The sequence below is a fragment of the Fopius arisanus genome, unplaced genomic scaffold (genome assembly GCF_000806365.1).
Source record: "Fopius arisanus strain USDA-PBARC FA_bdor unplaced genomic scaffold, ASM80636v1 scaffold00148, whole genome shotgun sequence".
Classification (NCBI taxonomy): domain Eukaryota; kingdom Metazoa; phylum Arthropoda; class Insecta; order Hymenoptera; family Braconidae; genus Fopius; species Fopius arisanus.
The window spans coordinates 63,459-78,265 of record NW_011887887.1 but is presented as its reverse complement, the minus strand read 5'-3'; the positions used below and the strand labels follow the sequence as shown (position 1 = coordinate 78,265).

Here is a 14,807-nt window from a genome sequence, read left to right as displayed (position 1 = left end):
TTAAATTGTAATAAAACCAGTTGAAAATTTAATTGGAGAAAATCATACATTTGCACAATTCAAAACGATAGGCACAATTTTCAAATTTTTATAGAATCTCTTTCACGCCTACGCTAACACTTGCACTTACGTCTGAAGTACATACATTGATAGTTAATGCATAAAAATGCATCGCACAATCTTAGATAAGGGTTGAATAATTCGGATTCATCTCTTCCATTAATTAATATTTTCGAATGATATTTGGAATTCATCGTTTTATTCATAATGAGACCGTTGAAATATTTATTTATATACTGCATTTACCTCGTACTTGTGTGAATAGCCATACGAAATCATCGATCAAATACTTAATTTCGTGTTTCATTACGATGGAACTAGATCTATTTCGTGCCAATTCTTCATTGATTCTGTGCTGTTATTTCGAGCTTGTGAAAATGCCTAAACTCTTCAGTGAAGCAGAACAAATAGACTGCTTTATCGATTATTCTGAAAGTTGTTTATGTATATACACGTAGGATTACCATTAACCAATAAGAAAAAAGTGGAAATTGAATTTTAACAGTTGTCTGGAAGTTAATGCATCATGAATTTTCACCGATCAGATAATAATTTCAAAAGATCCTGAAAAAACTCAATGAGAGAGCGAGTTTTTCCCAGACCTTTCGATTTTCATCTTCTTCTTCTTGTATAAAATCACAAAAATCATGCCTGGAGATTGAGTGATCTGGTTTATGTATTCAACGCTCGATTGGAGTTTCTTGTAAATATAAAAATTCAGAATAAAGATACATGAATATTTATTCAATAATTTTTCCATTATGATTTACTTCATGATTTATTATGTTTTGCAAGCAGTGCCCAAAGAGTCTTGTAGAGATTGAATTCATTTTTTCCCAGCATTCTTGAAATACCTCACATACCAGTACAGGTCTATGCAGTGTTGGCTTATGATTCCCCTCACGCGTTATCAGTATCAACAAAGCCAAACACTTGGTACGAAGGACCAAAAATCGTCATAAAACCAGTGCAAATGCGTGTTGACGAGATAAAAATTGGAGTATCCCCGAAAAATAGTGAAAAAACTGGAGAAATTCCAAGAAATTCTCCCCGAAAAATTATCACTCAAATGAGAGGTTAGAAAGTGTTAAAAGAGCTGCGAAGTACTTAGAGCACTTAGAGTATTCAATTATAATCACAGACATTCCCAATGTCCTCGAAAATCGAGAGCCTGTGGAGACAAGCGATGAAGACATTCGCTGGACATCGAGGCAGTGGATTCAAACTCTGTCAGAAGAACTTGGAGAAACTCAGGCTCCTGATGAACGAGATAACATCTGATGACGTTAAGGTCGACAAAAAAGTGCTTGAATATGTGGAGAACCAGAGGGCCCCTATGTGTGTCATCGACATCTTCGAGAATCAAGATATTACGATAGCGATTTTTTTGCTGAAGCATGGTGTGACCTTGCCCATGCATGATCACCCTGGAATGCACGGATTGCTCAAGGTAAACGAATTTATTTTCAGGTGCAAATAATCGAAGGGAGAGACCGAGTATTAATTGAATTGAAAATTGCTAAATCACCAGGTGATAAATGGAACAGTAAAGATCGATAGCGTCACAACGCAGATTCCACAAGGACGAGTAATCCAGCTGGACGAGGAGCTGACAGCCTTGCGACATGCATCCCAGATCGTCCAGGCGAATGATCCTGCTTGTGTCCTCACCCCTCACGACCACAATTTCCACGAAATCAGCTGTTTGAAGGGGCCAGCAGCCTTCCTGGACATTCTCAGCCCCCCCTACGACGTTGACCTTGACGAGCGACAGAGGAGCATACGACCCTGCACATTCTTCCGGCAAATCGCTCAAGAGCAGACTAATGGGCCAGAAGGAGCACCAGTCAAAGTTAGACTTCTAGCTGTGGTCCAGCCTCCTCTATTCTACTCCACAAATCTTAAATATTTGGGCCCACCCTTGAGATGATTCTCTCCACTCAGGGCTCTATGTATTTTGTCATGATGAATTCCCAAAGGATTAATTAATAGGAATTTTTATATCTCTTACTGGAGATTTGCATTCAATCGCTCTTATTTATCCGATAGATTCGGTTGGCTAATATTTATTTCAGAGTATAGACGACTTTTTACCTTTGCTCGTCATCCTCCGACATATTTGAGATCAATTCGTCGTGTGAAAAACTAAACCCCGGGAATCACCGATTTATGACACAACAAAATAATCTCGTGACTGTAATTTCATCTATTTCAATAATCAGAAATTTACCTTCACTCTTCCAAGAATCTCGGAATAAATGAGAACACCGGGGGAGTGAGGAATTTCTTGTTCCTCAAAATAATTGAACGCATAAATTTTTCCCGCAGAATTCGGGTAAAAAATATTTTAATGCAATGGCATTAATCACTCGTTTTGTCCTTTATTTCAAGTAAAAAGCCACTCGTGCTGAAATTTTAAAACTTCTAATCCATAACTAGTCCAGTTAGGCAGCAGATATCGCGCAAAAATCTCCAGACACTTCGGGTTTTCAGGAAGAAATTGTCGAACTACTTCTGGAAAAATCCCACGTAATTATAAACGCTCTATTTTTATAAACTAGACATTGTTCTAGGGAATTACCTGTTAATGGAGGCTTGTGCGAGTGTACAGAACTCGGAATACTAATCAAAATCTTCTTATCTGGAATTTTAACTCCTTCATTATGAATTTTAATTCCAAAGATAATTAATTCATAAGGCTGCTTCACTGATTGATAACGAAAATTGCAGATTGGGTGCCCTGACCGCGTAACCTAAACAAATAATACATTTTTTCCAACCTTTTAAATAATTTTCAATGCATAATTAATTGTTTTAACTCGATGGCAATATTTCAAGTGATAATTCCATTACGATAATTCCTTGAGTAATCGTTGGAAAAATATCTATTGAATTAAATCTTTATGAGTAATCAAATTTTTATTAATGTCAATTGAATTCATTGATAAAAAAAAATGATATACGAATTGAAAGTATTGTACCTTAATCCAATACCAAGTGGCAACAGGTTTAATTCCCCAATTCGGAAAAATCTTCTCAATAACATCCGAATAATGACTCTGAGCATTACTGCACCAAACACCAACAACTCCATTTGTTTTTAACAATTTGTCCATAGGGATCTTCAGTAGCTCATCATTGTGCATCATTTTGTACCTAAAAAAATAGTCTCAACAAAATTGAAATGCAGTTCACTCTAGAATCAATTGAATAATTGCAAATAAAACCGAGAGACAAATAATTGTGATAAAAATCAATGAAATCTAATCTTGGACACAAGAATGTAAAAAATAAAATAATTGTGTAAGAAAAAAAGAAGAAAATGGATTTACCCCGATTCAGTGGACCTTTCTCTCTTTCTCCTGACGAACTTATTCCACCATGGAGGATCCATTAAAACAAAATCAAATTCTTTCCCCTCTAATTTATCCTCAATATTTCCCACGTCATGAGAATAGAACTCGCAATTCCCAGGAAATACGTATTCCATCCTCTTGAAATTCACCACAACAGGTTCATCCCTTAAATTCGCTCCAAAAAATTCTTCAAACTTCTGAGCACTCTTTTTAAAAAAATTCCCCGAAGCCCCTCTCGCCTCTTTATTATTATCTCCTACCCCAATTCCTGTACGTAAAAAAAAATCATCCCTCAGATTTCCCCTCATTATTTCCTCAAAACTCTCTTTAACAAATTTTATTTCTTTAAAAATCGAAGAATTAATTCCCAATTTTCTCTTTCTCTTTTGCTTATTCTTATCATTATTGTCAGTATCAACTACTCCATCAATGGCCTTGACAAATTGATTATCCCTGAGGAATTGGCAATTAATTTCAAACAATTTATCATAGAAATGGAATTTAAACTCCTGATTTTTGTTTTTGATATCTTTATAAATTGTTTTTATATAATTCAAGTGAGATATTATCCATCCCGATTCTGCCGCCAATAACACACTCATTCTTAATCTTCTTCTACTGATTAAACAATTAAAATCGACGATAAAAAATGCATTTCAAGTCTTTGTTTATTTCTCATTGTGCAATTACAATTTCGAACACTCGAAATTTAAGTTAATACATCCACCCAATAAACAATTTGCCCACTCAATTGCCAATTAACTTATTAATTAACATTTAAAACACTTTTAAACTCTTTAATTATTAATTCCTTGTCACCACTGTTCGTTAATTAATTATTTCATGTAATTATGTTTATTTTTCACATGAAGAAAAATGCGAAAAACGTCAACAATCGCGTGGGATGTAAAAATGGTTGTCAGAATTTTCATGTGACGACAAATTTTCCACCAATCAGAGGTGATTTATTCCCTCCATAAAGAAGCATCGCCATAACCTCGTTCTCAAAAAAATGTCAGTTTCTAGGCGATCGGAGAATTAATTGCACTTTATTGTTGTTTAATTTGTCGAATTGGTGAGATGCCAGCTGTGACGACTGGACCTCCCCAGAGGAGCGAGCAGATGTGGCAGGCATTGAAACGACACATCATCAGGGAAAGACAGAGGAAAAAACAAGGTGATGCCATCAATCTGTTGGAGTCCTTAAAAAAAAATAAATTAAATCTGGATATCCGCAGAATCAAAAACCTTGCCTTCATACTTTCTTTCAAAAATTTTCTACCCAGAGATTTTTGAAAATTACATCTTCAGAATTCAATATATGGAAGGTCAAAAATTGACTTCCAGAAAACAATCGAGATTTACGATTTTATTTAAACATTCTTTTGGGGGTTTTTGAATAATTATTTGTACTGTTCTAACAGGATTTATTTAATTTGGATTTGTCCCTAGTGTAAGATGAGATTGTTGCTGATTTTTTGAGTGATATTTTGTTTTAGAACAAGAAGCCGATGCCGAAGAGGAGAGACAGAGGAAAGAGAGGGAAAGACAGCAGAAGATGGACGTGATGACCCTGGGAGAGACTAGAGAGCAAATTTCAGTGTTGGAAGCTGAATTGTCACAGTTAAAAGACGAGAAGCATCAGTTATTCTTACAACTTAAGAAAGTGTTGAATGAGGATGATAATCGTAGAAGACAGCTCACTAAAGAGGCTAGGTAATTATCCCATTCCACCAAATTGCTGTTGTATTTTTAATCGTAATTTATCCAAGGCTTTTCATTCTGCAATGGAATCTTCTCATTTTATTTTTCCCAATTCTTGTGTTCCAATCATTGCGTACAATTTAAAAGTCAATAGTGAATCAATAGAGAGAACAACGAATGATGTGTCGAGTTTAAAATTGAGTTGAAAAACATTTCTCACGCTGAGTGGTGAATTCCTTACTTTAAATCGGTCAGTGTTCAAAACAAAGGAGCAAATCCTCGACAAGGTCACGCCAGTGTTTACGACATCTCGGAAATTCTATTCAAAGAAATTAAAGAATATATAATAATATAATATAAATACCGAATAACGCGAAGGAATCAGACACGTGATACAGAAAATTCCAATAAAATAAAATCATTAATTTAAGATTCAATTTCATTATTGATTAATTATTTATACTGAATAATCTTTGATAATAAAACCGTTATTCTTTTTCAGTGTCTGTTCAGAGGTTTTGACCAGCGTCAGCAATTATCCACCTGCTGGTACAAATGTTGTCCATCCCCAGATGTTCCTTCCAGTCCCAATAGGAAGTCCATTGTATAAAATTGCTGCTGCAACTCCTACACACACCCTTTTGCCAAGTGTCAATGTAAGAATTCCGTTTTTCATTAATTTCCAGTTATTCCATGAGAATCTCAGCTGGTAATGTGTTGACAGAAAAATCTTAAAGGAACTTTTTCTGGAGAATTTTATGCTCTACGAAAAAGTTATCGGGCATTTTTGTCTACAGTCCATACTGGGGAAGATATTCACAGATTAGTCATTGTAATAATTTTTTTGTCGTAGGGACCTTTGAAGAGGGGCCACAGCCCTTCCCCACCTCCCACAGCATCTCCTTATCACACTGTCTATGGGTACAAACCTTCCCCAACAATGCCGAGTTATAATCCACCTCAAACGAGTACGTACTATTCATTAATAATTATTTTACATTTGTCATTAAGTTCAAGATTCACCTTTTATTTTTCCCTCATAGTTTAAATATCTCGGTAGTGAACAATTTTGCAAAAAAATGTTGCAGGATTTTTTCGTATTTAAATTATGCTGTAATGAAATATAAAAACATTGAAAAATGAGTTATTTCTAAAAAAAAAAAAAATAGTATTTGTTCGTAAATTTCCATTATCGAAATAATTTCATGATTAATAAAAAAACGTGTGATTTTAATTTTACACTAAGCCGAATCAATTGCCATTTAATGATTGATTATTAATCACTAGGTTGACACGCACTAATATTATTATAATAAAATACATGAATAGGGGAACTGAGGGGAGATGGTTGTATTTTTCCAGAATCAGAGGAGGCTGCCAGGAGAACTGGCGACTCTCGCGCCGTCCTCTGGAATAGTGAGTTTATAATTAAGAATTCCTCGGAAATGAATTTTTCGAAACATTTCATTAATCCATCAAACCTCTAATAATCTTAAATCCATCATTAATCGATTAATAGCAAAACCACTACCTCTCATAATGGACAAAATGCACTCGCCATCGTCTCACATATTCTCATCAAATTAATTCAATAACTTTTCCACGAAAATCTCTTCAACTAAAAGAAATATCAGAATTTGTTAGAAACATCTTTTGTAGAGCATGCCAAGCCCTCCAAAACATGTTGATACGAAAATTCAGATATCTTGTTTGGATTTCGAGATATTCACTGATCGAGTAGAATCGACTTTTTTACCTAAATTTATTCATCTTATCTCCATTTTTTTTATCATCATTTCATTTCATTTTTTTGTTTTCTTTTTCATTCGATTCGATTGGATTGAATTCGTTACTTTGATTTTATTTTGAGTTGTTATGATTTTTCGTTTCGTTTCTCTTTTTTTTCCAGAAAATAATCAATATCCACCCTCGACTTTTTATCCAACACCAGGTGGACAGAGTGTTTACAGTTATTCTGCACCAACGTCACAACCTGCTCGTGATAATGATCCAGGAAAACCAGTTTATCTCTCAGGAAACAGGGCAACATTGTCCACTCACCAAGCAGGTAATTATCAATAACATTTAATCAATCCATTTCAATCAAATGAAAGAAAAAAAAAACATTATTCCAATTCAATAATTGAGAATATTCAATAATTCAATAATTGATAATAATAATAAGAAATATTTATGAATGGCCCAAGAAATTGGTTCTATTGAGTGAAAATAAATTAATATCTTTGATGTTTCATCATTTTGATCCTCAGCTTACGTCACAAGTCTTCATTCCCTGGACCACAAGACGGCATACTCCGAAGATAAATTTTACTTGCGACCTGGGAGTCATGTGACTGTTCATGGAGGTGCTATTCCCATTCAACAGCCACCCCAGGGTGCAAAACTTGGAAGTATAACGTCAGGATATCCAGTGAGGGCCCCACAGCCAATACCTGGACCCTATCCACCACCTCCTCCTGGTGCTTTTGTCAGTGCACAGCCTGGAAACATTCCTGCACGTCTGATGTATTCGCAGCCAGGTACCAGATACATACGAGAATCATAAATCCACTCTGCAGAATTTTTTATTCAAAACGACTGGCTGGAGCCATTATACGTTTATTAACACTTCACCACTTTCATTTAATTCGATTCTTTCGCAAATTTATCGTGAATATTTTTGTTTGTATTAACACATTTTTTTTATTCTGTATATTTTGTAGATATCGTTAATTATCGCAAAATTAACGAAAAAGATTGAGACTCGGTTGTAGAATCTTTCGAATCAATTAATTTGTCGTATTTTTTCCGTCTGGAATATTTGAAAATTACGTATTGTAAAAAAAGGAAATGAAATAGCAGTCTTAGCTAATTTTGAAAGCTAAATCCAATTAGGGAAAATCGTAAATTAATAATTTACTGAAGTAAATGACTGTCAGATTGCAATTTGTCAGGCAACAAATGGCTATGACATTGTCATTAGCCCCAGTAAAAAATTTCTTTACAATTTCTTTTCAAAATCTGAATTTTTTAATAATTTTTCTTTTCTTAAAAGGCAGTCTTTTATATCTGAGATAAGAATTTCGAGAGAAATTTCGATTACATTCGATAGATACGACCGAGTTCGTAACACGTTTTTCGATCATCTGTATTTTTTGTAGATATCATCAATTACGGGAGTGTAATTGAGAAAAATGAATTATTTAGTATTGACCGGGGAAAATAAATTCAATACATCTGAGTAAAGAAGTGGTGAAACGAGTTGAGTAAACTCGATTGTTCTGCAGAATTAAACATTGAAATAGCCTTTGCTGAAATCATTTTCGTTAACTAATTTTTTATCATTATCAATCACAAAATTATGATTCAATACAAAATGTAATTCCTTGAAAATTGACTGTATTCTTCCCACAGACAATTTTTTGTACCAATTTTCTCCAATCTGTATATTTTGTAGATATTGACTATCGCAAAATAATTGTAACAAATTAATAAATTACTAGCAAAGGAAAATAAGTGTAATAATGAAATGAAATAATCATCAATCCACTCCACCACTTCCCTCGGTTGATTTTCAATTTCTTAGAATCTTTATTAATTGATTAATGAACTTTTTTCATTATAAAACAACATTATTATCGTCAATGTGTCTATATAAAACGAAAAATAAATCCCAAACTGTCTTCCACAGTTCTTCTAAATTAAATATAACAAAAACTGTTAATGATATATAAAAAAAAATTGAAAGAAAAACCTCCAAAAACTTCGCCCATCTCTCCCTTTCTCTACAATCATGGGAATCCTCAGAAAAATGATGAAAAATAATAGAATAATCTTGAAAAAGAATTCCAAAACTCAAAAATGAAACCTCCTCTTAAATGAACTCACAATAATCTCCCTCTTCAAAGCAAATTCTCCTTAAGCTCCTCCTCCTTCATCAAATGATAAGGCGAGGAAATGTGACTCCTGAGATGAAGAATGCCCGATATTTTCTGTCTACAAAGTTTGCAATCGATCTCCTCATAAGGTACTTCCTTCACCGACATTGAAGCCTTCTTCTTCAGCTCCTCAAGGTGATTCAACATGAACTCTTTGGCATCATCAGGCTCCCGGAGATCGAGAGCACGATGCAGTTTATAAATTAGATTCTCAAATTTATTGACATTCAGAGGATCAAGGAAGTCAGCCTCCTGGTACCTTCCCCACCGGCCATGCCTCAAATCGACTTCAGGAATAATGGGCTCCCTCTTCTTACTCATGAGAGCGAAGAGACTTTCCTTGACCTTCACCTGGGTCTTGACGATATCACTGAGCATTTGATCCTCATCGGAGTCATCCTCAGACTTCACGAATATTCCCATGTTCATCCAGTACCTCAATTTATTAATATTCTGCAGATCGTCGAGATTAATATCAACATTGAAGCTGAGATTCATGTCGTGCTCTGGAAAAAGACTCCTCTTGGTCTTCTCATCGTACCCAAGTCCACACAGTGCTCCAACATTTCTCGTCTTCATACAATTCGCCCTCAACTCGATTTTAGGAGCAAAAATTAAAGCTAGAAGATCAGTCAGCCCTGGAATATTAGGCATCAGCGTTGTATTCCTGAGAGTTAAATTCCCAGAGTCACACCCCTGACTGACAGATCCAGCAACGACAAGTCTTGTTTGAGGATCATTGAGAGTTGGATCCAGCAGAACACAATTAACTGAAATTGGATCAATGGTGATACCCAGACCAACTCCAGCATTAATTAAATTCGAGAGTTTTATTTCCAGAGGTGAGTTGGGACCAGTCAGAGTAGCGTATGATGTGCAGTCCTCTTCTTCAGGGGGATCCACGTAAGAATCTGCTAGGTAAAGCTGATTGTGCTGTAGATCCGTGTGAGTTGCTTTCTCCTCATTCGACAATCTGTTGACATCAACTCTGATAGTGTGATTGGCCTTGGAGAGATAATCCTCTTCTCTGGGCTCAGCGTATCCCTCACTAACCAGCAGATTATTGACATTAATCTTCATTCCCTTATCATCAGTCACATGAAGATCAATGCACACCACCGAATTGACAACAGAGTAGACCTCTCCATACAAAGTCTTGCCTTTTCCTGTAATCAATTCCTCAAAAAATCTCTTGGATCCCTCCGACCACTGACCAGTGAGTGTATTGAGAATGGCAGGCTTCACCTGACTGAGACAACACTGATAAGCAGCTGCTGGAATTTTCTCCAGTGGTGAATCCCCAGGAACACATCGAAGATCACAAATACTGACTTTAGAGACAGCCCCTGAATCAATGAAGAATACCTGAGCGCTGTACTCGTGCCTGGAGACCAGAAAAACATTCTGGACAACAGCACGATCGTATTTCACCTTTTGCTCATCCCCAGATGTCTCCTTGGGTGCAAGAACGACAGCCCCAACCTTTGGTTTTCCCTCGAATGTCACAAGACCCTTGGACTCCATCAGAGTAATCACTCTCTTGATCTCCAACAGATTATCTCTAGTCTCTGTGTCCTTGTTGCTGACCCAGAAGTACCCAGGATCAATGATCCTCTGGATGTCCATAGGAATGAACGTGAGATCAAGATCAGGGAGTCTAGGTCTGAGGTAGAAACCAGTACCCTGTGGATTTCTCCTGGGACGTGGAATGTAAAGATTCACTGGGTCTTTCTCAAGACCAAACTCCTCTGCCAATTCATTAGCTGCATCCTCTGGCATGATGGGAATTCTGATTGGTGGATTAACTCGTCCCAATTTTATTGCCAAATAAACAGAAACTGGAATCTCACCCTGAAACTCTGGCCCATCCCTCGCGTCCTTCACTTCTGTCTTATTGAATTGAATATAAACTCGGTTGGAGTGATCAAATTTAACAGCTATTCTAGACGAATCAGCATTGAGAACCAACTTGAATATCTCTTGAAAGCGTTTAGCGTAGAGAAGTCCTGGTTGTTTTATTGGCCAACCGGTGAGATAAACAGTCTTGGCAGGATCCAGTCCACCGAGTGCCTTGACACTGGATCGCTCGTCAGATCTGGGATTTGCGAGATAAAAATGGGGATAAAAAGCCCCAGCAATGGCAATCTTCAGTACAAATTGCATCTCAGTTGCATTGAGCTGGACTCTTCCTGGCCCCCTTGTCTCCCTGATTCCCATGTTCTCCAGTCTCTTTGTGATCTCGACAACTGTTGCCTCAACCTCTCTCATCACTCTGACCTGCAGAAAACTCTTTTTAGCCCACGATACCTCAGATCCCTTGTCCCTGCTCCTGGAGTTTGTCCCTTTGAAGTTCATCCAGCTCCTGAAGGCATTCAGAAAGGCTATTCCATCGCTGCTCGTATTGCATGCCCAGAGTAATTTAGCTTTGTACGCGTGGAGCTTCTCCTTGAAGGGATGACTGAACATATTCTTCACAGACATGCTAGCACCAATGATTATTGTCTCCCTGAGAACACTGAAGACATGTCCCAGGACAATTAATTTGGAGATTCTGATGTCCAGGGGCATTTGTCCCATTACCCTCCCCATGTCTGTAATTTCTCCATCGTGTGGATCGTCCCCGGAGTCCAAAAGTGCTCCAGTCTCTTTCAAATTCAAAACGGTGCTGGTAATATTTGTTAAATCTGGTGGATCCAGGGAGAGAGCAAGCAGAGCCTTTGGCTTATCCATATTCAGCATTTTAGCCCTCAGGAAGATGTTCTCCAGTGGTGCCCTGGCGATCTCTGGAGGATTCTCGTCAGGGAGTATCTGCTGATAAAAAAGCTTGGGAACTAAACGATAGACTCGACCATCCATAACTCTTCCAGTTCTTCCAGCTCTCTGCTGACAATTGGCCTTCGATGCCCACGTCAACTCCAAACTGTGGAAATTCGTTGTTGTGTCCTTCACCAGCTGTTTAGTCAGACAGAAATCTATCACGTACTTGACATTTGGAACTGTTAAACTGCTCTCAGCAATGTTCGTCGAAAGAATAATTCTTCGATAACCAGGTGGTGGTGCCTCAAAAATTCTCGATTGCTCCTCATGGGTGATGGAAGAGTGCAGGACAACGACATCCCATTTATCCGACTCCTTGGCTGGTGAAGTCAGGATATTGAACAGCTCTTCTATCTCGTGAATACCAGGTAAAAAAACTAGAGTTGTGGGACGATCACCAGCTTTTGAGCTGCCAAAACGATCGAGCTCCTGATCAATTCTGTCCATCACTTGCATAACTCTAGCAGCGAACTCCAGCATTGCTTTTGATGCCTCAGGCTCGTGTGCCTTCACCACTGGAATAGTCCCCATCCCCTGGATATCATCCAGAAAAAATTCACGTACGAGAAATAAATTTCTTTTCGTCACGTCGATAATTGGCGCCTGAACCTTCTTGTTACCAGCGTAAAACGTGAAGTACCTGGAGAATTTCTCGACATTGAATGTTGCAGACATGAGGACAACTCTGACACCACGTGAATTTGATCTAAGAAATTTTCGAACGATCAGCAGGAGAAAGTCCATGTCCTGATCCCTCTCGTGGATTTCGTCGATGATAACGTGGGTGAAATCATTCATGTGCTTCTCGTGAACGAGTCTCTGGAGGAGAACTCCAGTGGTGCAGTAAGTGAGACGCGTGTCCTCGTTTGTATTCTGAACGAGACCAATTTTAAAGCCAACGAGAGAGCCACATGGCCATTCACGCTCTTCACTGACTCTTTTAGCAATACTCATTGCTGCTATTCTTCTTGGTTGAGTTACAACGATGTTGCAGTGACGATTATTCTTGTAACAACTCTCCAAGATAAACTGGGGCACTTGCGTCGTTTTACCACAGCCTGTGGGTCCCTGGATTATCGTCACTGGATTCGTCTCAATCATTGAGACAATTTTCTCCTGAAATGCTCCAATCGGCAGATGATTCCTGGGGGTGTACGTCAGGTCGTACGTGTTGTAGATCTTCTCCTGGTTTGGCTCCAGGGCTATGTCACTTGGGGCACATGTGGCGTACGAAACTTGATCGAAATTCTCACCGTCTGGACCCAGAATTCCCCGGTAGAGAGACGACGACTAGAGAAAAATTGGGAATCAATTACTACCTTTGGAGATTTTTTATTACAAGATTCATTAATTAAATTTTGTGCTGAAATGATAAATCAGGTAAATTCACTCGAGTTCATCGGGAATATCTTTGGAATTGAGGGAAGCAACGAATTTTTCAATGGAATGTTTTTGTAGACGGAATTGAGAGCTGGAAATAATTGGTTATAAAAAATTAATTGTCTATTTTAGAGTCGGAGATATTGAGAGGAATCTCACCTCGCGCAGGAGTTCATCCTCTTTTTCCAGGTATTCATCAGCATAATCAGTGCCCACGCATGTTGATACTGTGGTGGTCTCAGAGGGACAATAAATTGAAGAGACATCAGTCGCCAATTTGTACGTCCTTCTTGCTGGCTTGTGCAAAATTGTTGTCTTTGCCGGAGTTTTTCCGTAAAAAAATGCCATGGGGTCGTTCATGATGAGATCTGAAAACAGAAATAGACTCTGCAAATTAATTGCCGTTTTGTTTATTATAAGAAGATAAGAAAAAAGATTAGACATCACGAAAAATCATTTGTGTCTAAATGATTGACTCGATTTATTCTGTTCTTCAATGCATTTCCGGAAAATTGACGTTCGAATTTCAATGGCGAGGAACAAAGAACAAAGGAAATTCCTGGATCTCGTGGTCACGCCGACAATTTCCGGATTGCGATGAATTCCCGCTAGAAATTCCTCAGAATTCCCACGAAAAATTGAAGAAAAATCCATACCATCCCAAAAAGAATAGGAAAAACACTGAAAACTGGGGAATTAAAAATTCCAAAGGGCAAACAGTCAGAGAATTCTCACAATGGCGGAAGAACAAAGGAAATTCCCAGCTCTCGTGTTCTCCCTCGAAATCTTCTCATTCCCTTCCATCTTCTCCCGAAAAAACATAAAAAATCTGAAAAATAATTACGAAAAAGCCAGCAATTTCACTCCTTCAACCCTCAGCCAAAAAAAATAATAAAAATTATTTTAAAAATCTCTCCCCCATGGAAAAAAAAATCCACTGAAAATCCAAAAGAATAAATATCCCCACCTGTCTTCCTCCCTCTCCCTCACAACCGAAAAGTCAACAGTCAAAACTCAAAAGATGTTCAATTTAAAAAATTCTCGTAATTTTCTCTTCACCACTCGCCAAACGGAAATCGAATGAAACAAAATACCGGTAAGTGCTGACAATCAGTTGAAGGTCACAAATTTAAAAGATAAACAACGAGTCACGTGACCACTCAAAGAGCATTGACTAAAGTAGAGGCTCAGATCTGGGGACTTGAGTGACCCCAGGGGCATCGTAGTACTGCACCCCGAGAGAGAGAGGGCGCCAACGTAGGAAACAGGAACTAACTCCTCGACAAGACTTAAACGCTTGGATAGTTTCCTTTCTATTAGCTACAGTTGTTATGTCACAGCTTTAGCGTGCAGACGTATATATATTCACGATAATTATTCAACATTGAAAACGTTATCTTTTGTACTTTCGGAGTTAGTCGATAAATAAATATTTAAATAGTTATAACCACATCTCGTGGAATTTTAATGGAAAAAATTATTCAATGTATTGAATATATACCACTAATGAATTTATATTTTTAATTCAGCGCGTTGTCCTAGTGGTAACGTG

At 37.6% G+C, this 14,807-nt stretch overlaps 4 protein-coding genes across 6 annotated transcripts; 2 read left to right on the top strand and 2 right to left on the bottom strand.

Annotated features, from left to right (window-relative positions):
- Positions 1-72: 72 nt before the first annotated feature.
- Positions 73-2,333, top strand: LOC105272185 (2-aminoethanethiol dioxygenase). The gene is made up of 2 exons (XM_011314137.1): positions 73-1,510; positions 1,592-2,333. The coding sequence occupies exons 1-2, from the start codon at positions 1,211-1,213 to the stop codon at positions 1,988-1,990; spliced, it is 699 nt and encodes a 232-aa protein (XP_011312439.1). The 5' UTR covers positions 73-1,210; the 3' UTR covers positions 1,991-2,333.
- Positions 2,334-2,421: 88 nt separating this feature from the next.
- Positions 2,422-4,213, bottom strand: Mettl4 (Methyltransferase like 4). Its single transcript, XM_011314136.1, has 4 exons — positions 3,393-4,213; positions 3,042-3,216; positions 2,642-2,813; positions 2,422-2,574 (listed from the first exon to the last, which is right to left on the bottom strand). The coding sequence occupies exons 1-4, from the start codon at positions 4,016-4,018 to the stop codon at positions 2,447-2,449; spliced, it is 1,101 nt and encodes a 366-aa protein (XP_011312438.1). The 5' UTR covers positions 4,019-4,213; the 3' UTR covers positions 2,422-2,446.
- Positions 4,214-4,382: 169 nt separating this feature from the next.
- Positions 4,383-8,622, top strand: LOC105272182 (extensin). Of its 3 annotated transcripts, none has more exons than XM_011314133.1 (7): positions 4,383-4,593; positions 4,916-5,132; positions 5,623-5,776; positions 5,974-6,088; positions 6,450-6,536; positions 7,030-7,188; positions 7,391-8,622. In XM_011314133.1, the coding sequence occupies exons 1-7, from the start codon at positions 4,497-4,499 to the stop codon at positions 7,684-7,686; spliced, it is 1,125 nt and encodes a 374-aa protein (XP_011312435.1). In that variant the 5' UTR covers positions 4,383-4,496; the 3' UTR covers positions 7,687-8,622. The 3 variants fall into 3 exon arrangements, with proteins under 3 accessions (XP_011312435.1, XP_011312437.1, XP_011312436.1); XM_011314134.1 differs by having other exon boundaries at positions 4,385-4,593; positions 6,483-6,536; XM_011314135.1 differs by lacking the exon at positions 6,450-6,536 and having other exon boundaries at positions 4,384-4,593.
- A 69-nt stretch (positions 8,623-8,691) lies between these two features.
- spn-E (spindle E) lies at positions 8,692-14,357 on the bottom strand. Its single transcript, XM_011314132.1, has 3 exons — positions 14,223-14,357; positions 13,415-13,623; positions 8,692-13,165 (listed from the first exon to the last, which is right to left on the bottom strand). Exons 2-3 carry the CDS (start codon positions 13,613-13,615, stop codon positions 9,023-9,025), a joined length of 4,344 nt encoding a protein of 1,447 aa, XP_011312434.1. The 5' UTR covers positions 13,616-13,623; positions 14,223-14,357; the 3' UTR covers positions 8,692-9,022.
- Positions 14,358-14,807: the final 450 nt, after the last annotated feature.

Coding starts and splice junctions, on each gene's coding strand:
- LOC105272185 (XM_011314137.1), top strand. CDS start 1,211: ATGTCCTCGAAAATCGAGAGCCTGTGGAGACAAGCGATGAAGACATTC. Junction 1,511..1,591: donor GAATGCACGGATTGCTCAAG/GTAAACGAATTT, acceptor CTAAATCACCAG/GTGATAAATGGAACAGTAAA.
- LOC105272182 (XM_011314133.1), top strand. CDS start 4,497: ATGCCAGCTGTGACGACTGGACCTCCCCAGAGGAGCGAGCAGATGTGG. Junction 5,777..5,973: donor CCCTTTTGCCAAGTGTCAAT/GTAAGAATTCCG, acceptor TTTTTGTCGTAG/GGACCTTTGAAGAGGGGCCA. Junction 6,089..6,449: donor TTATAATCCACCTCAAACGA/GTACGTACTATT, acceptor ATACATGAATAG/GGGAACTGAGGGGAGATGGT.
- Mettl4 (XM_011314136.1), bottom strand. CDS start 4,018: ATGAGTGTGTTATTGGCGGCAGAATCGGGATGGATAATATCTCACTTG. Junction 3,217..3,392: donor GAAAGGTCCACTGAATCGGG/GTAAATCCATTT, acceptor CTATTTTTTTAG/GTACAAAATGATGCACAATG. Junction 2,814..3,041: donor CCACTTGGTATTGGATTAAG/GTACAATACTTT, acceptor TTATTTGTTTAG/GTTACGCGGTCAGGGCACCC.
- spn-E (XM_011314132.1), bottom strand. CDS start 13,615: ATGAACGACCCCATGGCATTTTTTTACGGAAAAACTCCGGCAAAGACA. Junction 13,166..13,414: donor AGGATGAACTCCTGCGCGAG/GTGAGATTCCTC, acceptor ATTTTTCTCTAG/TCGTCGTCTCTCTACCGGGG.